Raw genomic sequence first — 24,000 nt, 5'->3', positions numbered from 1 at the left:
TCTCTGGACTCCATTCAACAGCATTGTATTTTTTGTTCACCATTCAAATGACAAGCTTCCCAAGACAAACGCAACACTTCAGTGAGGAATTTTAACTCTGTAACTCAGATGATGCCACAATCACAGCTAAATGAACGAAGCAAAAATCAAATCAAATCAAACAAAGAGATCCCATCATCCCCTGCCGCATCCTCCCTCCTCCCCTTCCCACCCAACAAGCAGCTCTGGATTCCATAAAAGAGATCAGAGCGGAGCAGCTCTGGCATACACTGCTAAGCACAAAGTAAAACATACGAGATATGCTACACAGTTTGGGTTCTGTTTGTTGTTTTTGCTCGCCTGCTGCAAAGTGCACCGGCACGTTCAAAAACAAACGTTTAAAATGATCTGCAGCTACCTTTCTGAAATCTGCTCTAACATGCTTTAACCAGCAAGTTCACTTACACACGTTGACTACATTCAGCACCAAAATACTGCAGTGTTTGCCTGGTGGGTTTGTTGACACATTAGTCAGAAAGCTTCTGTACTTCCTTTGCCCCTATACGAGTGTGGGCATCATCGAAAGCAAACAAACTTTACACAGCAATAAATTTTTTATTCATATAAGCTTGTCAGCACCAATTATCTGAACCACAGCTGCCAAATACCAAGAAGCAATTTCAAGAACTCAGGGAAGACACAAAAGCCCTTGTTCTGCTCTAGGAAACACTCAGATTGGGATGAGATTCTGAAACCCTGTGGAAGGATGGAGCAGGACCGGCTGCATTCACAGCAGGACCGGCTCTATCAGCACATTACAACAAAGGACACACCCCTGTTCTGTGCTTTCAGATCACAAACCCAAGAAGCTGCAAGCTCTTCTTTCTTACATGTACTCTATTTGCTAAATGTAGCAACACATATGAAACCAAGTATTTTTCACAACCAAGAAAAGAAACAGTATTTTAACACGTGGAATAACCTCAGGGATATGCCCCATATATATATATATAAGATATGAAATCATATCTTTTTTTCTTTTTCCCTTAAAAACATGTATTACAGTATCATCACAGGAAGGACCACCATGGAAGCCTTCACAAGCTGAAGAGTTCCAGCAACACGAACATGACACAGTTCACACTCAGAACACGTCTCAGTGATACAAGTGGGGAACAAAAATTCCAGAAGAAACTCTCAGCGCATCAAATCAAATCACCACACAGCGTACTTTTTTTTTCTGTAATATTTTATTTATATAGAAATACTTAAAAAAACATGAAGTAGCACCATTACTTAAGTTTTACTTTTATTATGTAGAACTTTAAATGTCAGAAAAATAAAACTCTTGATACAATTTCAAATCTTGTCTCAGCAAATATAATATTAGTATTTGACCATGAGGTTAAAGGCCCTTTATCATAAAATAAAATATACTTTGTTTTTAAACTTTGCTCAGTAAAGTACATTTAAGCTCAAGTAACGTCACCTACATATACATAAACAAGTGGTAAACAAATGTATTAAAATAGAAATACTAAAACTATAGTGGTGCAACAGAATTTTTGTAATTTCCACTGAATTCTATTTATACAAATGTTAGAAAGCTTCAACAGTTCCTTTTGACATATGTTTATACATTTCCATTTTTGTAATAATATAGAATAAAATATGCTTTATATCACTGAATAGAAAATATGCTGGGTGAAGCAGATTTAAAAGATTTTTTCTGAACCTATAAAATCTCCATCCCAACAGAATACTGTTCAAAGCATTACACATTTTATGGTTTGTAATTCCGTTCACAATTGTGTGATATTAAAATAATACAGTGTTCTTTGCCATAAGGCCATACTAAAATAAAAAAGATTTAACCCAGCTACAAAAAAGTTCACTGAACTTAAATTAAAATACTTGTAAACATCTTTGCAATATGAAATATAATTTTTCAAGTCAAAAAAGAATAAAATACTTCAATCTGTATTAATGCAATTTATCTTTAAAACCTTTAAACGTTTTAATATATATAAGAGATATGTTACAGTTTGTTTCTTTTTTTTTTTCCTTTTTTTTTTTTTTTAAAACTTTGATAAAGCTGCAGTATCATGGTTTTCACAGGAACTTCTTGCCCTTTCAAGAACATTCAGAAAAGTATCCACCCATAGATTTAATTATTTTGTAATACGCATCCTAGGAACTACCAGCACGTTTTACTAAGAGTCCACACACCATTGTCATCATCAAAGCATCTCCTACTTTCATTTTTTTTTCAACAGTTTTTGTTCTTTTTTTTTTTTTTTTTAAAAAAAAGAGGGAAGATTTGGAAGCTTCGTATTAAAGTACAGTGTAAAAACTAGCCTAGCACTAGAATGGAGTCGCCCGTTATTATGTATAGCATGCACCGCACAGCACCCAGCCGGCCGCCGGGCTCAGGAGAAGATGCGGATGGCCTGGGTGACGGCGCTGTGGCACACGGGGCACTGCGGCTCCGTCTTCTCGCAGATGCGGTTGGCGCACTCCATGCAGAAGAGGTTGTGGCCGCAGGGCACCAGCGCCGCGATCACCTCGCTCTCGAAGCACACCGAGCAGTCGCGGCTGCCCTTCCGCCGCACGCCCGACGACGAGCAGGACGAGCTGGACGACGAGCTGGACGAGGAAGAGGAGGAAGCTGATGAATCGGAGGGCAGACCTGGCAGATGGCCGCCCAGCCCATTGGCGTACAGCGGGTAGGAGGCGGCCAGCAGCCGCCCGCCCGGGTCGCTGCGCACCCGGCGTGCCAGCGGGTGCTCGGGCCCCGCCGCCGCCGCGCTGCCGTGCAGGGGCGGGGAGAGCCGTGCCGGGGGCGGAGCGCTGCCGCCCCGCCTCGGGCCGCTCACCAGCAGCGCCAGGTTGGCATTGGCGGGCGCAGCGCCCGGGAAGGCGGCGGCGGCGGGCGAGGGCGCGGGCGAGGGCGGTGCGGCTGCAGGGCCGCGCTCAAACTGCGGCCAGAGGAGGGCAGCCCCGGGCGGCGGGGCGGGTGCCAGGTCGAAGCCAGGTGGCGAGTCGAAGGGCAGCTCGGAGCAGCAGTCTGGGGAGGAGAGCACATCCCCACCACCTCCGCCATAGACGTAGCCGTTGGCACTGTTGTTGTTGTTGTTGCCGTTGTGGGTGAAGCTGAGTGCTGGGCTCGGGGGGCTGTAGTCGGCCAGGCGGGCCCCGCCGCCCCCCGTGCCACCTCCGAAGTAGGAATCGGTGGACGCGCTGCCCAGCGAGCTGGAGCTGTCGTTGCGGTAGTTGCAGAAGGGCTTGCGGCCCGGGGTGGGCGTGATGCTGGGCGGCGTGGGCTTGCTCCACAGGCTGCCCGTGCCATTCAGCTCGAAGCCAACATCCGTGCCGTTGGCGTGGAAGTCGTTCTCGTCCGTCAGCTCGATGATGCCGCCGGTTCGCATGGCAATGTGCGCCTCAATCTCCTCCCGTGCCCGGTCCACGTTCTCGGGCATGCCCGTCACCTCGAAGACCGGCTCCTTGTCCCGGCTGGGTGTCACAATGTAGGTGTGCGTCTGCTGCTGGATGCGCTTAATCGTGGCTCCTTTGGGCCCCACGACCAAACCCACCACGCGATAAGGCACCCGCACCTGGATGGTGGTTTGGCCGGGCAGGTTGGGGGGGCCGGGGACGGTGCCATTCAGGGCCGTGTTCTTGTTCCGCGAAGCTCGGATCATGGAGAAGTGCTCCGCCGCCGAGATGATCTCCCTGCGGGCCATGGCCACATCTTCCTTTCTGCCCGTCACAACAAAGAGCGGCTCCTCCCCGCGCACCGGGGTCTTGATGTAGGTGTTGGTCTTTGCCCGCAGAGCTTTGATTTTACAACCTGGGAACGAGATGCGGGAGACGGAAGGCGAAGGGGAGGGGAAGGAAAAAGCGCGGGGGAGAACCGGTTACAACCCATTCTTTGGGTGCAGCTGGGGGAGGGGGGGGAACACACCCACCCGCAGCGCGCTGCCCCTGCCCGGGGCGATGCTGGCACCGCGTCCGGGAGCGATGTGCAACGCGACGGCAGCCACAGCCCTGGCAAGCGCCCAGCGGCACCGCGGGCGGCAGCGGCACAGCTGCGGGCACTGCCCGGGAGCTGCCAGCGCGCAGCCCCGAGAGCGGCGGCAACAAAGGGCAGCGTGCAGGGAGGCGGCACGGCCGGAAAGATGAAATGCAGTGCGATGCAATGCGATGCGATGCAATGCAATGCGAGCAGCCCGCACAAAGCCGCTGCTCAGCCCGCGTTCCTGCTAAGTGCTTTCCTTTCGGAAAAATAAAATCGGTTCTGAGGAAGGTGAAGAGCAGCGGCCGCACCGAGCGAGCCACGCTCCCCTATGCGGATGCTTCAATCCCATTGTTCCACTTCCCCGCTCCGTCCCCCTTCCTTAAAAATAACCCCCGGTTTCCAACTTCGGGGGACGAAACCCGCGCCGGGGCTCCCTTTTGTCCTCGTTCCCTTTAGCAAACCCAACTCGTGCAGCCGGATTTCGCGTTCTGCCCCCATCTATCCTCTCCCGGCGCATCCCGGCGCCCGGCCGCGCTCTTTGTCCGCCGCTCACCCACCTTGCCTGCCCACGATCTCCGCGACGTGCTCCGAGCTGGGCACCGGCACGCACTCCGTCATGTTCACGCTCTTTTTCCGAGGCTCGCTGTCGTAAATGGAGCCCGCCTCGTCGTTGTCCAGCCCCAGCAGGGAGAGCTGGTCCAGGGCGATCTGCAGGGCTCGCTGGTCATCCAGGGTCTCTCCCCCTCCGCCTCCTCCTCCTCCGCCGCCGCCGCCGCTGCCGTTCCTCTCCATGTCGGCGAAGAGCGAGCTGGGCATGGTCCGCGCCGCGCTGCAGCCGCCGCCTGCGCCGGGCTGGGGCGCGGGGCTCCGACACAAAGGCAGCCCGAGGCCAGCGGGAGCGCGGGGCGGGGGGCGGGCGGCTGCCGCAGCCGGCGGGCGGTCGCCTTTCGCTGGGATATTTTGTATCTTTCTTTTTTTTGTTGTTGTTTTTCCTCCTCGCTCCGTGCAATCCGGTTTATAAGATGGTTTCGGGACCCCCCCCACCGCACGGCTCCCCCCTCGAGGCTTTTTCTTTTTTTTTTTCTTTTTTTTTTTTCCCCTTTTTCCTTTTTTTTTTTTTTTTTTTTTTTTGGCTGGGGGTGGGGTGGGGGGGCGGGCAGCGGATAGCGAGAGGAGCTCCGATCGCTTCCCCCCCTCGAGTTCCTCGCCGGCCACAATGCCAGGCGATGGCAGCGTTTCTTTAAGGAGCCCCTCCCAGGCTCCACTCCACTCACTCAGCGTTTTTTCCTCCTCTCCCCTCCTCTGTCTGAGGCACCGCCGCAGCCAGACGGCCCGGGAGAGGCGGAGGCAGCGGGCGGAGGGCGGGGGCGCGCCGGGCGCCGGCCGCTGTCAGCCCCGCGCCGCCGCCGCCGCCGTCGCCGCGCGCTCCCATTGGCCGCGGGCTGCGGGGGGGGGAGGGAGCGCGGGGAGGGGCGGCGTCGGGCCCGCGCCGCTCTTTGTTGTCGCGCGGAACAATGCCGGGCCGCAGCCCGCCCCGCAGCAGCCAGGCCTGCCTCGGCAGCGCGCTGATCGCGGCCGGTTTATTCCGTCCTCCCCTTTTTTTTTTTTTTTTTCTTCTCCCCCCCCCCTTTTTTTCGACTGAGGGGGGTGTGTCGACTCGCAGCGCTTTGTCTCCCAGTTAAGGAGCAGTGCCCGAACGGCCGCCCGGGAAGGAGGCAGCGCCCCGGCCACACCGCCGCCACAGCGCGGCCGCACCGCGCCTGCGCGCCCCTCCCCCCCGCCATGCGCACTGCGGGCCCGGCGCCCTCAGCGGAGCGGGGTCCCGCGCGCCCCGTTGTGGGGCTCCCCTGAGGGAAGCGAGGCGCCGCCGCGAGGGCGCGGGGCCGCCCCTGAGGGCTGTGCGGGAGCCGCGCGCTCCCCTCGGGCGCGGGCGGGCGAAGGCGCGGTGCCGGGGGGCGTGGCGGCCTCGAGCCCCGCTTCGCCGCTCTGCGGGGCTTCGCTGCGGCGCTCAGCGGGGCGGCGGTACGGCGGTGTGCCCGCCGGCCTCCTCGAGGAGCCGGCGCGCCGGCGCTGCTCGGTGCTGCACCGGTGGTAAACGCTGCGCCCGGCCCCGCGGCTTCCAAAGAGGGAGGGCGGAGAAGAACGCACCGTGCCGAGCCGCTCGGCGCAATGTCAGCAGCCGGCAGACAACAAAGCACCCGCCGGGCCCTGCGCACCCACACCTCCGCCCCGCTCCCGCTGCCCCACCCCCGGCGGGCAGAGCAGCTCTTAACGCAGGTTCCCTGACACAAAAACCTTCCCGTGCGCTGCCGGAGGGGCGTTGCGGCCACCGACCTCGTAAAAACACCGCCCTCACGTGTTGGTTTCCAGGTTTTCTCCAATGACTACCGCTAAAAAGTCCGCGTTCTCTGCGCCCTTGCCAACTATGACGGGCAGAAGTCTTCCTGCAGAGAAAACCAAACACCAAGTAACTGTTTTACTGTATCCATGTGGATGGGGACAGGAGTTTACAAGTCCCCCCAGAGCTGCCGGGCAGCTGCCCCACAAACAACTAACGAGATGCAGGTACTCGTTTACATGCAGTGTTTATTGCCAATGACTGCTACTTCCTCAGGATGTTTGCATGCTTTGTAACAAAGTCCCAGCAGATTGTTTTCCATCAAGGGCATTTACTCTGGGGGTGTCCTTTCCCAAGTGCTGAGGTCGTCCCCTCTGCTGAGGAAATTCTGTAGTTTCATATTTTAAAGATTTCCTACTTTGCACATTTACACTTCCAGCAGTGATGGTGTCTGTGTGGGAGAATGATCTATTACTTACAAAGGCTCAAGGAGCCTGAGACATGTTACTATTCTGAGCACTGAACATCTTTTTAAAACAAAAAGCAGATGGACATAACCTTCAACAGCAATAGAGATAATGCGCCTTATTATTAAATAAAAATGATAACTCTGCTTCTCTGGAGTCCTTTTAACTCTGGGAACCCAGAATCTGACAGAAGATATCTGTACCCATTTAGCAGACGGAGCAGGACAGGGCAGAAGTGAGGGGACTGTACCCTTGAGGCAAAGGCACGTCAATATAAAGGATTGCTCTTGTTGACGTCTAAGACACCAAAATGCAAAGATATGAGCAGAGCGGCTGGGACATACTTGGATTTTACCGTTCCTTGTTTTGTTTTGTTCTCCTTTCTTCTCCCCCGCTTCCCCTCACATCTAAACCTGTGACTGGGTTTCTGTCCCAGTTCCCCACACAGACCATCCACAGTCTGACTGATGAGCAAAAGGAAAACAAGTTACCCTCACATTTATGTTCCTCTCCAAAGAAAATGTTATTCTCAAGCAAGATCCATACAGAACTAGCTTTATATTTTAATGTTAAGCTGGAAGCACTAATTAAAAATATCTGAAATAAAACTTAGTCCCTTCTATAGAAGAAGCTTTTTGGGAAGGAAGAAGCAGACCAGCAGACTAAGAGTGCACTGGTATTTTAAGCCTACTAGGAACCCTGTGTCCAGCATCTTGAAGGCTATTGCTTTTCTTCCTAACCGTTTTTGAAAACATTCGAGAGCAAACTACATGAAATAAGAACAATAGCACAGTTAGGCTGCTGTACATTAAAACATGCACACAGCAAGTGCACGGTGCCCTGGGAATACAGTCTATGCACTAGCATGCTCAGGTGGCAACAAGCAATGCCCACAAGACTCATGTGAATGTACTTACTCCATAGAAGTAATTCTTCAGAATAATTTAGATCAGATCTAAATTAAAGAGTATCTGTCTATAATCCTTTTCATTCCATACAACCTTGAACAATATGCAGAATTAAAGTAAAGTCCATCTCTGGGGGAGAGACCAACCAGCTACCAATTAACAGCAAGTTAACAAAAGCAGGAAGGGAGGATATATTACAGGCAAATACAGGACTTATTGCAGGAGGAGTGTAACTCTCAGTCCTTTAAGTTTCTCTCTTTTATCATTTCCCATTTGTGACAGAGGTAATAAAACTTCCTTCCTCCAACCTTTATTTAATTAAAGTGTAAGGTCTTTGGGGCAGTGAGCTTACTGTATGTGTACACAGTACTCTGAGCATGAAGAGGTCATGAATTAATCCCAGGCCTTTAGATGCTACTCTAAATACAAAGCATTAACAATAATAAGAGGATGTCATTTTCATTTAGAATAAACGGGACCTGCATTTTTGATGCATCTTCACAAAGAATAAATCACACACATCTCAGGGATGACTGAATTAAGGGACAAGGAAATCTCTTCATACCAGAGATTTGCCGCTCTACTCTATCCCACGTCCCTACCCCAAAGGACACTCCTGCATACTGTTACACCACTTACTGTGAAGTTCTTATTTACCATAATCTTGCAAAATAACGCCCCAAATCCCACAGGCCAGATTATCAATCAGATTAGGAGTACAGTTGTTTTTGGTTTTTTTTTTTTCCCAAGACAGTGCACGTGATTACTGTGATAACACACCCAAATTAAACTCTTGCCTCTGCAACAAGCAGCAATTAGCAATCTGCAGACAACTGACAAGTTCCTTCGTTTCCTGTAATACTTAACAATACAGAAGCCAGATTTCCTATTGAATCCCATATTAACCTACATTCAATAGCCATGAAATCTCAGAGCGCCGTGTCAGAATTTGTCATCTTTGATGATGCTAGCTCAGCCCCTTCACACTTCTAGATGAGATGTTTACAAACAATTCATCCAGAATCTGAATTGCAGTTGAAAATGTCTATTATTTTCTACTACTTGTTCCATCCGTTTTGGGTGTTTCGTGCTGAGGTATGGGCAGAACTCTCCAAACACTGTGGCTGTGTTAACAAACTACAAGAAATAAAAAGGAGATGGAATAGCGAGCGACTTTGTGACACGTTTGGGAGATGGAAGCAGCTCAGGGGTGGGGAAGATGCAAAGTGCCCCTTTCCCGTGTGATATTGAGTGTCACGTCAAGAAATACAAACAGGGAGATGGTGCTGATGGTTTTCTCTATAGGCACTCTCATCCCTATATCTCTACACCTCTCCTTGTTACAAAACTACAAAATTAATTTGCTTTTTTTCTTTTTTTTTTTTTTTTTTTTTAATAAAGCAAAGATCTTCTGAGACAACTCGTGAAAAGAATTTTGCCCAATCCAGAAAGTCTCAGACCTTTAAAGGTCACAATCGGTCTCAGACAAACATTGATACTATAAAGTTTTGCTAGTTGCTAGTGGCTTTACTAAAATTTTTCTTTCTGGTATATTAAAATGAAAAAGATTTTTGTAATGGTCATCACATGCTCTGCTTTCTTCACATGCATTTGCTATGCGTTTGACAGCAGTGATCAGAACGTGGCTGTGTGCAGGGGATAAACTGCCTTATAAGAATGCAGTCTTGTTTAACACGACTGATGGAAGGCAATTCACAACGCCCACAGATGCCTTTATAATAAATCAGAAGTAACCATCTAGAACAGCTGCCCAATTTAAAGCTCTCCACTTGGAGTCTAAGTGGCCTCCTTCACTTAGTGCTCCATTCTGCCTCTCTGTTAAGAACAAAGGTTATCGCACTGCGTAGCCAGTTAAACGGTGTTCAGCAATAGTGCCGACCAGAGTTCAAATCTGAAAATCCATCCTGCCTTCCCCCCGCTCTCACATGATGCAGCAGGGCCGGCCTCCCGGCTGCTCTGTGCGCAGGTCTCAGTGCAGCACTGCGCTGAGCGGGATTGGAGCTCTTTGTTACCAGGGCCCTTGGGCTGGCGCTCAGTGGGTGATGCAGTGCTGGCATCTCCTATCTATAACATACCCATCACAGTGCTGGGCCTGGGCTATTAAGCAATAGATAGATTAAAAAAAAAAAGGATTTACATCTGTATGTTTAGACTGAGCTAGATGATGCATAGATCTGAGATAGCTCGTAACCGAGGGTTTTTTCAATCAGTTTTAATCTAGGAAATAGTAAATTATATTTTAATTTACTTTCAATCTCTGAAATAGTTAATTAAAATTGCAGTCATAAAACACGTAGCCTTTGCTTCCCCTCCCCCCAGTCTTAGTGCTGTTATCAGAAGGATAACACAATTGTCCTTTAATGCTAATTGTTTATAAACTCCCTTGTAAGAGACCATAAATATGCAAAATGCCTTGTCAAACTCTAGGCACAAATGCAGTACTCATAATAAATGAGTGAATATTATGGCCCTGACCATAATTCCAGTGCTCTCCAGTAAAAGGAAATCTAATTCTTGTCACAGAATTGCTTGTAGGTGAAAGTTCAGCATATAAATACACATGGGCTAGGATTAGATTTTAATTGATAAGTATTAATCATCATTCATTTCTGTCTTTGCCCAAAGCACAGTGTTTAAGCATCTAGACAAACCCTGTATAATGGATAACCTTGAGGCAGAACCTTTTGCATCTCCCTCTGCTCAATAAAAAAACCCACATCAGCCTTTGTTCTAGCGAGATACCCTGCCATCCAAATGGAATTGCTTCTGTGGGAAAACTGACCATCTCCAGCACAGTCCTGCCTAACATGAATCTGGTGCTAAATCAGACATGGACCCAAATTAAAAATCTTTATCTGCATACACCTGTCTGTAGAAATGTTTGAAACTTGGTCTGAGAACACTGGGGTTGTGGCGCATCTCTGCTCTGAACAAACAGATTTCTCATGTGATGCTCTCACTGCAACCACAAAGCATTAGCACTCACAAGAGCATCATTGAAGATACTCAGGCTGTTCATTGAGGACAAAACCATTAATGATTAATACTACGATAGGAGAAAATGTGGCAGTATTTCTTGGCAGCTGCAGTGTGGCAATGCCTCTCCTACATGGAAAAGACTTATAAATACTTTTAGCTCTTTGTGCATCAAATGGTTCTTATTCACTCTGTGGGAAAAAATTCAAATTCCTCAGATTAAAGGAAAGTGAAGGCGATTTTCACATCTAAGACTGACCATACACAATACATCTCTCTCTGACTGACCCAGCAGATGCAGAGATACATTTAAGTATCACAGACATTACTGTCCCAGCAGATGCTGCAAAGTTGTCACTGATACAGACACTCACTGTTCCCACAGATCTGTATTTCGGGAGGGAACTTTCGTACCACAGACACTACTGTCCCTACAGAACCACATCTGCTGGCAAAGCCATTGTTTCACATACCCTTCTGCCTCCATCAGATGCGAGACGCTGCCAGGACGACTGGCGTTTCTGTCACAGCCAATCTCCAGTCACAGGGCATGAAACTGCAGCTTGTGCTGCTGTTATTACTGAGCCCTGAGTACAGACCTTACTGATGGAGGAACAACATAACCCCGTGAAAATTACTGCTGGATACCTAGCACATCATCATTAGCTTTGTATAAATATGGTACTTGGAAGTACTGTGTTTGGGAGGGAATGTCAGGAGGAGAAAAAAAAAATCTCCTTGTATCCTCCTCCCACCTGCCTTTAACAAGTAGACATCCTGAACAAGAAGTTTCAGTTTTACTTCTGTTAGCATCAGAGGATTTGATTCCCAATTCTGAACGCATGAGAGAAGGCGTAAAGAGAAAGGGGTTGGTTTTCTTTTTTTTTTAATCTCTTTAATTTAGGCCCCCACCTTTTGAGATGCGTCATCTCAGAGCTAGGGTTAAGCAGCTGTTGGCATGGGGAGTTCTGCTGCTGTGAAGCTGCACTGCCAAGCAGGGACAGAAACAGAGCTCTGGTATGGAGGTCAAAGGACAGCTGTCTGCTCAGCTTTAGCAGATCTCTGAGAACTGCTGCTGCCTCGACAACATGGAGAGTGCTCGAGCTGGTCAAAGGCCACAGCCCATATGCCACAGCACTGGTTCTCACCTGACTGGGGTTCACATGGCTCATGTGGTGCTCAGGGAACAGGGAAACCCCTGGGGGCTGCAGTGCACCCAGGTCCAGCCTGGTCCCACCTCTGGGGTGCCAAAGCTTGGAGCTGAGCTAGGATGTTGCTAAGGCTAGGACACCTTTTTGGAGTGCACTTGACCTAAGGCTCATACCAGAGCATGTACTTACATATAAATAGTATGTATGGTATGTGAGCCTGAACCTGAGCAGCCTTGGACCTTGTTTGCCTGACTGAGTAGATGTATCCTTTATGATTTGGTATGGGAGAGAGAAAACCTCCCCTGGTCCCCTGGTAATTCTGCAGTAATGTAAACCCCACTTGAAGAAACATCATCTAACTTTGGAATTCCCCTGTGGGGAGTCTGGGCATTTATCTTTATCTGAAGCATCAAGGGCTGTCCACTGGCAAAGGCAGGACACACAAATTCCCAGAGTAATAATCTGATACAGCACAGCAAAACCTACATCCTTAGAACAGATTGTGGGAAAGCATCAAGATTTTGGTTATCCTGCCAAAGCAAACAAGATGTTTCAAACCCCATCATCTGCTCTCCAGTTCACACCCTTCCAGCACTATCTTTCTCAGATGCCATGCCACACTGGTTAGTGGCAATGGTGCTGTCATGTGTGATTCATTCAATTGTACTGGAAATTAGAAAACCACATGCTGCACTGAAGAACTGCTTATTTATGTAGTCACATCATCCCAGAGAGCATGCATCCTGCCTTTATTTGTACACAAGGTCTTTCATCCAAAATTTGGGAAATACTTTTTTTTTTTAAACCAGAGTTCATTCAGAGGACAGATAAATCAATAGCACATTGGTTTTCCAGCACCCATTGAGCCCTTAATAGCTTCCAGTGCCACCCTGAAAGAGCAAATGACATTTTGGAAGAGTATCTTCATCATGACAGGATGTGTGGGAAGCAGAACTGAACAGATAGCAGCAGAACTGCAGTTGTGTTAACAGGAGTCTGTCATGTACTTATTTGTGCTCTGGGCAGGTGAATTTCATCCACAAAGGAAAATACAGACTACTTTTGTCTGTTTTTCATGGAGTGCCCTTATAAAGCCTCATCAAGTGTTTCCTGAAGAGATCACAATGCTACATTTACCACAGCTATTAATTCTCAGTATGAGTGATGAACTGACATATTCAGGACAACAAAGCAAATGCAAAAAGATGCCAACAGTGCACTATTTCTTTAGAATAAGAATAACCATATACAAATATTAATAGTATTAAATAATATTTTCTGGTGGCAACAAATTAAGCTGGCTAAACTCTGCTTTGAGTTCTGAAGCACCAGTCTGGAATTATATGTATTTTCAAATGATTTCACTTCTTAGGAGATCAGTTTTTCTAACCCTTCATGAAGTCAGTGCTATTGAAGCAGTGGCATTAGAATCAAAAATCAGACATGACCGTGTGACTGGCAAAGTCTGGCCTCTCCAAATTCCTAAACTAGGAGATTGTGTTACTGTCTGCAGAGATAGATAAATCCAGTCTTATCTTTAGATGAAGAAACTACTGAGACGATTCAGGCAGTACACCATTATGAAGGAAGAAAATAGAAATGTGAACCATTCTTTTTTAAAGGTTAGTAAACTTAAGCATTCTTGAAAATATTTACTGTCATAACAGACCAGACCTACTGAAATGTTCTAGCCTTGCATTTGGACATCCACAGGACTCCCCTGTACTTCAGTTGTATCACATGGCTGCTGTGGAAAGCAGAATTGAGCAAGAAAGAGGAAAAGACACAACGTATTTCAAAACCATTTGGAAAAAGTAAGAAGGTTGCTTTCAATGTTACTGACTGCCTTTCAGGACTCAAATTAGAGCTCTGTTATATTTTAAAGCATTGCTTTCAAGCTTGCTGGAAGTGTCAGACAATTTGAATAGATCTCCATTTTAATTTCCAATCTAGCAATATGGAACAGCTGCCATAACTTGTGCAACATGGAAAATTCAACATCCTCATTCCTCAAATGACAATCATTGAGAGGGGACTCTGAAAAAGGCACATTATGCTTCCACTTTTACTGCCTTTTAGTAATTCCCAGACAAAATTATTCTTTGGATGAAGAACCCCCAGCAGTACTTCTGACTTACACTGCCTACAACTGAGAGCAAAGGTGTTTGATGAAAGCTGATGGGAATGATATCAAAAGGGTGAATGGAGTCCAGGAAAACAACACTTTGGGGTTCAGACAAAAGTCCCCCATTCTGGCATTATCTAGACAAAGACTGAGGCAGTTCAGACATATTCATGGGAATTTGTAGGGAACAGAGTGTGCATGAAATGAGGTACCTTTACGATTACAAACTCCATTTTACACCTAGCTTGAGAAGGAGTATAGCTTTCTTTTTTTTTTATAGTGCTGTAATGCTAATGAGTTGGTCCTGTTACAGGAATAACGTCCTATCTAGTTCACACTTTGTATTCATTCAGATTACATATTGTGTGCATCTACATAAAGCCACCTCCCACTTTTCTCCTTTTTCTCTCTGAATAGAAGGCTTACAGGAGTGTTGAGACCCACCACCACACAACAGAAGAACATCCAGCAGAGGTACTTTTGCTCCAAGACAGACCATTTGCTTCAGTACAGACAAAAAACAACTGAAAAGCGTCTAGCAAAGCTGTTTTCATTCACTTAATTAAAATCTCCATTCTCAGTTTTGTAATGCTTCTCTTCTACTGAATTCATGGCTTCTTTCCTTCCACGTGACCAGCTTCCAGCCCTGAGATTCTTCCCTTCGGTAGCCTACATTTCTCACAAAACTCAGTCTCCTAGCATGACACCCACACTTACTAATCTACTTTCTGTTATCAGTATACTGACAGGCACGTTTACTCATTGGTGAGGATGCACATCAGTGAAGCATGGATGTCTCTTGCTGGAGTTTGTCTCTAAAAGTTACCTCTTAGCCTGAGAGCTTCATCTGCTCCAGACACTGTAAGTTGTGCAGCTGCTTTCATCAAACCCCTTGCAGAACAGCCCTCCCCCACTTCCTTCTCAGTCAGCTCGCTTTAACACAGGCAGACATAAGTGAAAGGAAAAACAATGAGAAAGGAAGCTTGGGAGGGACAGGTTGGAAGGAGAAGGAAGAAGCAAAAGGTCCGACTCTGCAGACCACATTCATGACAGAAAGCATTTCACAAACAGCCTAATTGCATTCAGGGGGAGCGTGGGGCTGAGTAAAAGTATTTCAAGTGCAAGCAACAATTGTAGAATCAGGAAACAAGTAGGAAAAGAAAGGAAAAGGAAGCTTCACAGAAATGAGACACCTGCACAGAGGAGAGCAGTCTCATACACACCAGGAAAAACAAATCAACCAAAACACTAACTGCCTTTGAGTGACTGCAGAAATGTTTATAGAGCCTTTCCCGACCTCTGCCTTGCTTCCTGGCAGGCAGCACCACAGAAAGAATTCTTACCACTGGCATCCCCTTCTTCCACCAAACAAAATTCAGTCCCTTCCCATTAGCACAGCACAGCCAGCTGTGCACAGGGGTGGTCTGGGCTTTACCTGAGGAAGGATGGATATCCAGTCTGGGACATGCTTGAGGACTGGGTAACTGCTCTCACGGGGGGATGGGCATCTCTTCTGTGTGATGAGCTGGGGAAACAGCATTAATTTTGTACAGTTTACTGTCAGCAAGGAGCCACCCAAGTCTCCCAGCAGCTCACTTTTTTTCTTGTCTTTACAAAGCATACAAGGCAGTGAGAAGATGTGGATGCCCAGTAACTTGCATTGCTCCTCTTCCTGTGAGCTCTTCAAGGAATTCTTAAAACAGCTTTTGTGACAGAGCAATTCTAAATTCCTGAATCATTAAAACAGTGTATTTATTTATCAAAAGCTCACCTCCTAAAATGAAACAGTAGGGAGCAATGCAGTCATTCCAACGAATGCATACATTTGAATTCCCAGGGCTTATACTAATTGGCACTTCTCAAAATGTTTCCAGTTAGGTCTGTCCACAAACTTGAAAAAGAAAATCAAAATACGCCTCTCTGAGATGGGCTGATGTTTGTGACACAGAACCATTAAATCAGTGAGATTAGGGACTGAATTCAAAGCAATAATGTTTGGGGATCATACATTAAGGATGACAGGATCTTTCTAAATCACTCCAACACGAAACACTTGCAGTACTAGCTTACAAATCTGAAAAACACACACTACCACCTACTGGCAATTATTCATATATATTATTTATGTACTGATAAATGGTAACAATATATGCACATTGGGTTTGCATGAACTTTGCTAGGACTAAGATTAGTCTTCATTTCTACATTTATTGGAATCACATTTGAAGAAAAATACCTCCCTGTGCATGCAGTTCCCCAGTTTGTGACCAGTTTTCATTCTTTTCAATAAGAACTGAAGCAATAATGAATGAGTAGCATTTAAACAATCAGCTAAGGGTGTCATTTTTGCAAGCAACTCCCTTTAATATGAGACTGGTTTTGTTGCTTAGCAAGAGAAGGTTGGTAGCATGGTAACACCAAGCACACCTTGCCATTTACATCCACCATTCTGGAAACTGGGCACAAATACAATAGTGGTATGGGACCAGGGAGGAGAATCTGGTTAAGTTTCAGTCCTTGGTATGAGCTCTCTTCTGCATCAAGCACACCAACCCTCTGACATGGAGGGCCATGGCTGGATAGAGAAGATAATACCAGCGAGCAATTGCCCTCAAACACATTTTCCTTGAGTGTTTCCACCTCGATAGGTGCCTTGTCTTCTGCTGCAGCTCTCACCTCCTTGCCCTAAGGTTTGTTGTGATGCCTTAGAAACATCTTGGAGGTAAAATGGGTTTAAATGTATACGTCAGGAAGTAATGCTAAAGAGCCACATGCGAATAACATGACAGCATCTTTGCAGAGCTTAGATGACATGTTTACAGCCTGTATGCTCTCTCTGGAGTCTTTTGTCTGTTGGCAAAAATCTGATTGCTGATGAAATGCTGGTGTGGATGATGAGTAATTTTGGACTACTTACCACCAGTCAAAATATAAGGCTGATGCTAGGACTTTGTCAACATGACCTGCAGCATGACTGAGTCCTCACCTGCGAAGGGAAACGTGTCATGAGAACCGAGAATGACACCGCTGTGTCACTCTGGAATCCACAGCACGCTCAGACTCAGCCTTGATGCTGCAGCACAGCTGTGGCCACTCCTGTGAGATCACCTCCAACTATGTGGGCAGCAATGTCAGAAGGACTGCCTAGTGCTGAGGTAAGTGCTCACTGAAGGCTGAAAACTGATACTGGTAAGAATCACCCCTGCAGTTTTACAGGGGGCACTGCCCAACATGACACCAAGTTCAACTGAACACAATAGCTATCAAAAAATCAGACCAGCAGCAGTCCAAGCTGACTGTCAGGTACTGTATCCCTGCAGAAAAGCAACGTCTTTAGTGCCTTATAAATAAAACATTCTATCCAATAATGCCATTTTGTATATATGAATAAATGAATTCTTTAAAAAATTATGAACTTTGATATATTTATAATTAATCAAATTTATAATATATACTCTTGTTGTTTTTTGTTCTTTTTTTTTTTTTTTTACCTCAGCAGACTTTCAAAATATTTTTTTATATAACATATCTTAATTAAACACAAGACTTCCTGCTGCCAAATACCAGACTAGCTCAAGACAGACCTTCAGATATGCTATGCTAATGCCTGACACTCAGGAACAGACACTTTTCGCTCTCTTCAATATGTGCATTACAAGTAGTATTTTAATTGGGTTCCCAATTCAGAAGGCTGGAATGAGCCTGTGAGTCATTTTTACAAGTTGACTCACATGCTGCAAAACTGAAGAATTTGGTGCAGGAAAAAAAAAAAAAAAAAAAAGGTAGAGGGTGGATTTCTGCACATCACTGTCACTGGGGAGAAGGGTGGGTTTGGCCCTAGTACCCAGCTGCAGCAGCAGGGTGGGTTCTGCAAGTGCATTACTTAGAGGAGGCTTTTTTTGTCAGAAACTGTTAAAGGGTGCTCTTGGAAGGCTTTTGTTTCATGAGAGCTGTGATTACGAGATTATATAAAGTATTATAATTTTGAGCTTCTTTCCCCTTCTGAAGAGGGACCAATCCTCGCATCACAGAATGCCGCATTTCAGTGTATATCAATCAGTGCATTTCAGTGATTCCATTTCAAGGCTTGCTAACACACCAACAGCAGGGAGAGGGCTGCTCCTCTCCCTTATGTGCCAGCTCTGCAGACTCGAGCTCAGAGTCTCTGGAGGCAGAGTTACATTAAGCTCTTTTCTCCCTGCACATCACCAGCCTTAGAGACTCAAACCATTTGCAAAGGTGCAAAGGGATGGGAACTCAGTCAAAATAAAGGAACTGGAATCAAATCTACCATCTATCATTTTTGCTGTGTCAGCTTCAAACAGTGGTAAAAACCATAGTTGCTTACTGAAGCAAGTAAAGGTGAACAGCAGTACACAGAAACTGCAGGTATGTCGAGTAAAAGGCTTTTTTGATCTTTTTTTTACAGGAAATAACCACATTTCAATATTTTTCTTTCTGTATTCTTAGAAGAACCCATACAATACATAAATGAAAGGCAGATTCAGTGAAGGCAGAAAATACCAGTGTTTTTCACTGTCCTAAGGACAAATGCCAGAGCCCTTCTGGGACATTCAGAACATCTAGTCACTGTATCTTATTCAAGGGAAAAGTCATTTGTCAACAAACTAATCACTGGACACATTCTGAGACAACGGAACATAAAAAGCCAATACAAACGTGCAGATGAGGTTCCAGTCAGCAACCAGTCACAGCAAACAAACAAATGTTTGTCCTCAAAGCATGGCATTTGGGCTGAGCCATTTTTCACTCAAGTCAAAAGCAGAGCAGGGATGATGCAGAGTGATCTTCAAACTAACTTTTAAATCAATCAACATGACTATGGAAAAAAAAGATGGGCATGAACCAAATGTGGATCCAATCCCTGTCTATTTCAGCCAGCAACAGTGGCAGAATTGGGTATGGACAGAACTGAGCCTGCTGCCACGTTATTAGCAGCAGTAAAAGCCCCACTATTTCATATTTAAACTTTGAATAGCACTGATGCTTGACTCCTGGCTGAAAGCAGCTTTCATTTTTGATTAGAAACACAACGCCAAGGGAAATAATTCCAGTGACTCACATTCATGGTGTCCAGGATTCGTCACCATGAAAAGTGAAGCATCTGCCCCATGATGTGTGGGCCAAACTCCTGTATTTTTTCATGAGTATCTTCTATGACATGGGACTCAACCTGAGAAACCTTTCCTAGCCTTTCTCTTGCAAAACGAAAGCCCTCTGCTGGTTCACCACAGTCACACTTTCCTCAAGAACAAAGCCACAAAGAACTCTCTGTGAAGGAGTTCCTCAGTGACAAGGCTCTGTACTTGCTTCTTTTTTCCAAACCTTATTTCAGAATGTGCATGCAGATAGCAAAAGGATTCAATTATTTTGTTCTGCACCAAATCCACTTTTCAACTGGTGAAAAAAATCTGAACACCTCAGAGGAAAATCAGGCCATTTTAGAATGCCAGTGTGTACCATGTTAAATGCACAACAGTGAGATTTCAGTTTCAGCAATGTGGAACACGATAGAATTTCAGCTTAACATGAGTTGAAACCGACCTGAAGCAGTCAGAACTTCTGAAAGCTAAAATCATAATTGCTTCCTTAAAGGCATCACTTGTATAAAATTAAATGCATTTCTCCAAAAGCTTCACTAACACAGCAACTGATTGGTCCTTAAGGACTCCTATAGATACTTGTCATTCAGCATGAAATCAGGTCAGCAGCTAAAATTAAACCCACCTCTACCCTGAACTGCATGTGGAGTCATCGCTTTTAGTATCGCTCAGCCTCTGCCTCCTCAAACGGGCTCCTTCTTACCCCGAGCTTAAAGGATGCCTTATCAAGGAGCACTGATGGATGCAGTCATTCCTGTTCTGAGATGAAACTGTTGGGAATCAGACCGGCAGTCCTGTTGACTCCATCTGCATTGATTAGCTCTCGGGCAGCCTGCCAACGCAGTGTGCTGCCTCTTACCCCAGCCACTGTTAATCTGCCTGAGTGAGGCCTGCAAGCCCTACATAAACTGCCATTTCTCTTCATTAGTGTGATTCTGCCTGCATGGATCTGATAACATATGGGATATTATCATAAAACAGCCTATTTCACCAATTCATTTTCTCCTTTATGAAGATTATGAATGTACTGCAAGTGCACTGGGCAGGATAAAACAGAAGATCTGCAGTACAGTTCCTTTTATTTTGTCCCTAAAATGCAGACAGCGTTCCTTTTAAGTTCACATTTCCCAATAATCCTCTGCTAATATATTATAAAAACTGCTGACTCTCTCTCCCTGATTTCCTCTAGTTCATTACAGGCCTAATCCACAATACAAGTCACTGCCTAGATTGAGACTTTAATGATCAACAGAGCTAGCAGATGCCTCACAATGGAAAAAATGAGAGGCACAGTAACATTTAGTCAACGCTAATCACTGCCACAGTCTGACTAAGCATGAACACGAAACACGATCATGGTTTGACAACAGATTATGTAATTCCCAACATGTGCTTCGTGCCCCCTCACTTCCTGCCCGTTTCAGATAACACACGATGGCCACAGTGGGCAGTTTTGGCACAGCTGAACGAGTGCTTTGTCTGGGAATTCTGTGGATGCAGGTAGACACCCACCTGCATCTGAGATTTATTAATTAGCGCATGTCCCCACTGAATGAAGTCTGCATGCCCTCTGCTGGTAAATGCATGCATTCCCAAGAACATCCACACCTAAACTGAACTAGTGAAATAACTCAAGGCTACTGCCTTACATACAGAACTACTGCTGCAAGCCCCTCAACAATGCATGCACAGCGTGCTTGCCCTGGCATGCTTCCACATGCAATATAGAATAAAATGAAATTAAATCCCCATTCATTCTAAACCTCACAGCTGTTCTGTGCTTATAACTGCGAGGTTGTTTTCGTGCCTGCGCTCCGAGGGCATTTTCTGCTGAAATGTACCATTATAACTGCACAGCTCATGTCTCTTTCAGAAGAGGTTTTGAATGCACTGATCCTCTAAGGACTTTGAATAAGGAGACATTGCATGGGATGGACACAGGAGCCTGCAGCAACTACAGACTTTTGTTCAGAGCTGCTCCCAAGAAAAAAAATGTGTTCAGCTTTCCAGGATTAATCCATTAGCAAAAGCGACACTAACTCCTGGCTAATCTGTATCAATTACTGAGTACAGATATATGCAGCAGTGGTCATTTTAATAAGCAGTTCACTCCTTAAATTACTTCTACTGCCAAATCGAGTGAAGATCACTAGGAATCATAACCAGCTTAACACATCTGGCATCCTCTTCTGCAGAACCTTCTGACTATTTTATACTGTCAAACAACAATGGCAACAACAGACCCGAGAAGAACATAAAATGGCAATTTCTATTATGGAAAAGCCAGGTACAGCACAAGCCAAAGGAGAAGCAGGGTGAAAGGAGCATCAGACAAAGATAAATATGCCCACAGACTACCAGATGCTGCCAGTGCCCAGAGAGAAACTGTTGGATGGTTTCCAGGGCAAAGGGGAAATACCCAAGTTCCACTCATACATGGTAGCAGAGTAGAGGAAAAGCATCTTGCTGTGCTCTAGACCATGACAAATTCATCAAAACCCCTCAGAAAAAGAATATTTTCATGCTTCACTAATGACATTTAAAACAATAACCACAACAAAAAGGAAACAGCTGAGTGCAGAGTTGACTCCCTGCCTTGGGAAGCATGTTGGTATACACTGATCTGTTCCTGTCAAGAGCACACCATCACTGGCACAGGTGAGAGTGCATCGAAAGAATTAACCAGTGCACATCAAAGAGAAGGTGCAGGCATTAGTGTAATTAAAATCTGCCTGCCCCAGGACATATTAAAAGCTGTATGAATTTTAAATGCTACTCATCTACAGGACTCAGCTCTGAACGCTGATGTACTGACCTACACCAGTAAGGTTTGCTCGCAAGAGGAAGTTATTGCTATGATGCATATCAAGGACATCTATCTGTTCTTTCCTTACCTTTCAAACTGAGCAAAAGCTGTTGCATCAGCAAGTAAGTACAAACCAGTGCAGAAGACAGAAATGTCAAACAGCCTTTCAAGAATAGAGATCTGTCGTATTCGGTCCTACCTGGATGAAAGTGTAGGACAAAATGACCTATACTGGCATCTTCACACAACCACAGAATGGTCCGGGTTGGAAGGGACCTGAAGGATCATGAATCTCCATCTGTGCTACTTCAATATTAAACTTCATTCTCTCTGCCATCTCACCCAGACTAGAAGAGGTCATGTCCAAATGTTAGCAAACGCAGCATTTCCCACAGATTTAAGCCCAATGTACAGCTACTTCAGCTCCATCAAAGTATTGTGGTCTACCCTGGGGAAGAAAGGGGAACCAAGAGAAAAGTGTAGCCATGTATTTTTTCAGAAGTGTTGAAAAGCGTAAGTATCTAAGCAGAACCTGGCAAGAAAGAGGTGAGGGTTCACCAACCTGCAGGTGCTAATGTATTTTGAAACATAACCAATTTTCCAGAACACTGCTCTGTGTTTCCAGAAACACCCGTGTCAGTGATAAGGGCACTGCTCTGTCCTGTTGCAGGCATGGAAGCTGTCAGTGTGGGTGAGCAGAGCACAGGGTCTGGTCAAACTGGAATGAGACAGCTTCTTGTGATAGATACAGGAAACCACGCTGTTATTTCTCCAATTCCAGGTACAAGCTCATTGATTTCTGTTTCAAGAATTCATACACTGTACTGGACACACATTCTCAATAGGAAACCTCTATCTCTACAAGCTCAAATTGTTTTCCTATTAGTACTTTTGTGGCTGATGATGTCTGTTACAAGTTTGTGACTACCAGTGCTAGCAATATCCCCAGTTGCTAAATGTTAATTGCCAGAGAACAACAACAAATTGCTTAAACAACTCATCTATGTCTAAAATCTTCATTCCAATTGTACATCCTCCCTTAGTTTTACAATTATTTAGATGGATTTATAGGAGACCAGATCATTTCCTTTTCATTCTCCTGTTCAGAAGATACAAAGGAAAACAAACACAAGAGATAGAAGACTGTAAGAACAGAACATATTTTAAGACAGTGACACAGTTCAGGAAAGCCAGCAGAGGAGAACCAGTTCATACTTACCTTATAGTTTATTAATGCATTTATATATAAAAAAAATATTTTAAAACTGGTCCACTAGTCAGATTAAGGTTCCGAAGCAATCAGATCAGCTTATGGAGTCAAACATGAATTTTCTCACCCGTGCAGAACTAGAAATGATGTAGGTGGGTTTTCTGATTTCCTCTTATCATTCTTGAAGCTAGTTACAAATAAAGAGGAAGTGAAAGAAATAGCAGCCTTAGAAAGATGAGGTTAGATAATAAATGCCAGAAACATTATTACAGCTTTCAGCCTGTGAGGACATTAGTGAAGATCATTTCAAAGATCACAGAATGGCTTGAGTTGGAAGGGACCTCAAAGATCACCCAGCTGCAACCCCCTGCCATGGGCTGGTTGCCCCCCACAGCTCAGGCTGCCCAGGGCCCATCCAACCTGGCCTTGAGCTCCAGGGATGGGGCACCCACACTTACTCTGGGCAGCTGTGCCAGTGCTTCAGCAGTGTTTCACCTCTGAGTAAACAATTGCCTCCTCAACGTCTAATCTAAATCTCCCCTCTTTTAGTTTAAAACCATTCTCCCTTCTGCTATCACTATCAGACCACATAAAAAATCACCCTCACTCCTATTTATAAGCTTCCTGTAAGTACTTCCAGGCCACAGCGAGTCTGCAGCGTTCTGCAATCTATACAAGCCCAGATCCCTCAGCCTTTCTTCATAAAGGCATCGAAGCACAGAGATACAGAGGACTGTAGGTGGCACAGTGGGAGTCCAGCTGTCTTTACTGGGCCATTCCAGCCCCTCATTACTAATGCTCTATTCTGCTTTGCAATGAGTCAACAGTATCAGCTTGGCTAATAGAAACAGCCATGGTTCAGTCTTGAGGGAGAAAAA

General features: G+C 45.6%; 2 protein-coding genes across 5 annotated transcripts in view; both read right to left on the bottom strand.

Moving 5' to 3' along the window:
- Positions 1-2,255: 2,255 nt before the first annotated feature.
- Positions 2,256-5,344, bottom strand: MEX3B (mex-3 RNA binding family member B). The gene is made up of 2 exons (XM_031587699.2): positions 4,555-5,344; positions 2,256-3,829 (listed from the first exon to the last, which is right to left on the bottom strand). The coding sequence occupies exons 1-2, from the start codon at positions 4,811-4,813 to the stop codon at positions 2,409-2,411; spliced, it is 1,680 nt and encodes a 559-aa protein (XP_031443559.2). The 5' UTR covers positions 4,814-5,344; the 3' UTR covers positions 2,256-2,408.
- Positions 5,345-5,455: 111 nt separating this feature from the next.
- LOC149916274 (uncharacterized) overlaps positions 5,456-24,000 on the bottom strand; it is a 37,951-nt gene continuing 19,406 nt past the window's right edge. For 3 of the 4 annotated variants that reach the window (XM_090148970.1, XM_090148969.1, XM_090148968.1), the window contains exons 2-4: positions 16,901-16,969; positions 15,419-15,508; positions 5,456-6,441 (exon numbers count right to left, since the gene is read on the bottom strand). In XM_090148970.1, coding sequence (XP_090005096.1) covers positions 6,006-6,441; positions 15,419-15,450 — 468 coding nt within the window. In that variant the 5' untranslated portion in view covers positions 15,451-15,508; positions 16,901-16,969 and the 3' untranslated portion in view covers positions 5,456-6,005. Of the gene's footprint in view, positions 6,787-15,418; positions 15,509-16,900; positions 17,355-24,000 lie in introns of those variants that run through there. The other variant, XR_016470397.1, reaches the window with a different exon arrangement.

This window comes from Phasianus colchicus, chromosome 12 (assembly GCF_987193195.1).
Source record: "Phasianus colchicus chromosome 12, bPhaCol1.hap1.1, whole genome shotgun sequence".
NCBI lineage: Eukaryota > Metazoa > Chordata > Aves > Galliformes > Phasianidae > Phasianus > Phasianus colchicus.
The sequence above is the reverse complement of the archived record's forward strand: the minus strand, read 5'-3'. Positions and strand labels throughout refer to the sequence as shown.

Excerpts from the sequence above, each read along its gene's own strand:
- MEX3B (XM_031587699.2), bottom strand. The coding sequence starts at position 4,813 with ATGCCCAGCTCGCTCTTCGCCGACATGGAGAGGAACGGCAGCGGCGGC. Across the intron at positions 3,830-4,554 it reads GGAGATCGTGGGCAGGCAAG|GTTGTAAAATCAAAGCTCTG; the intron begins GTGGGTGAGCGG and ends TCTCGTTCCCAG.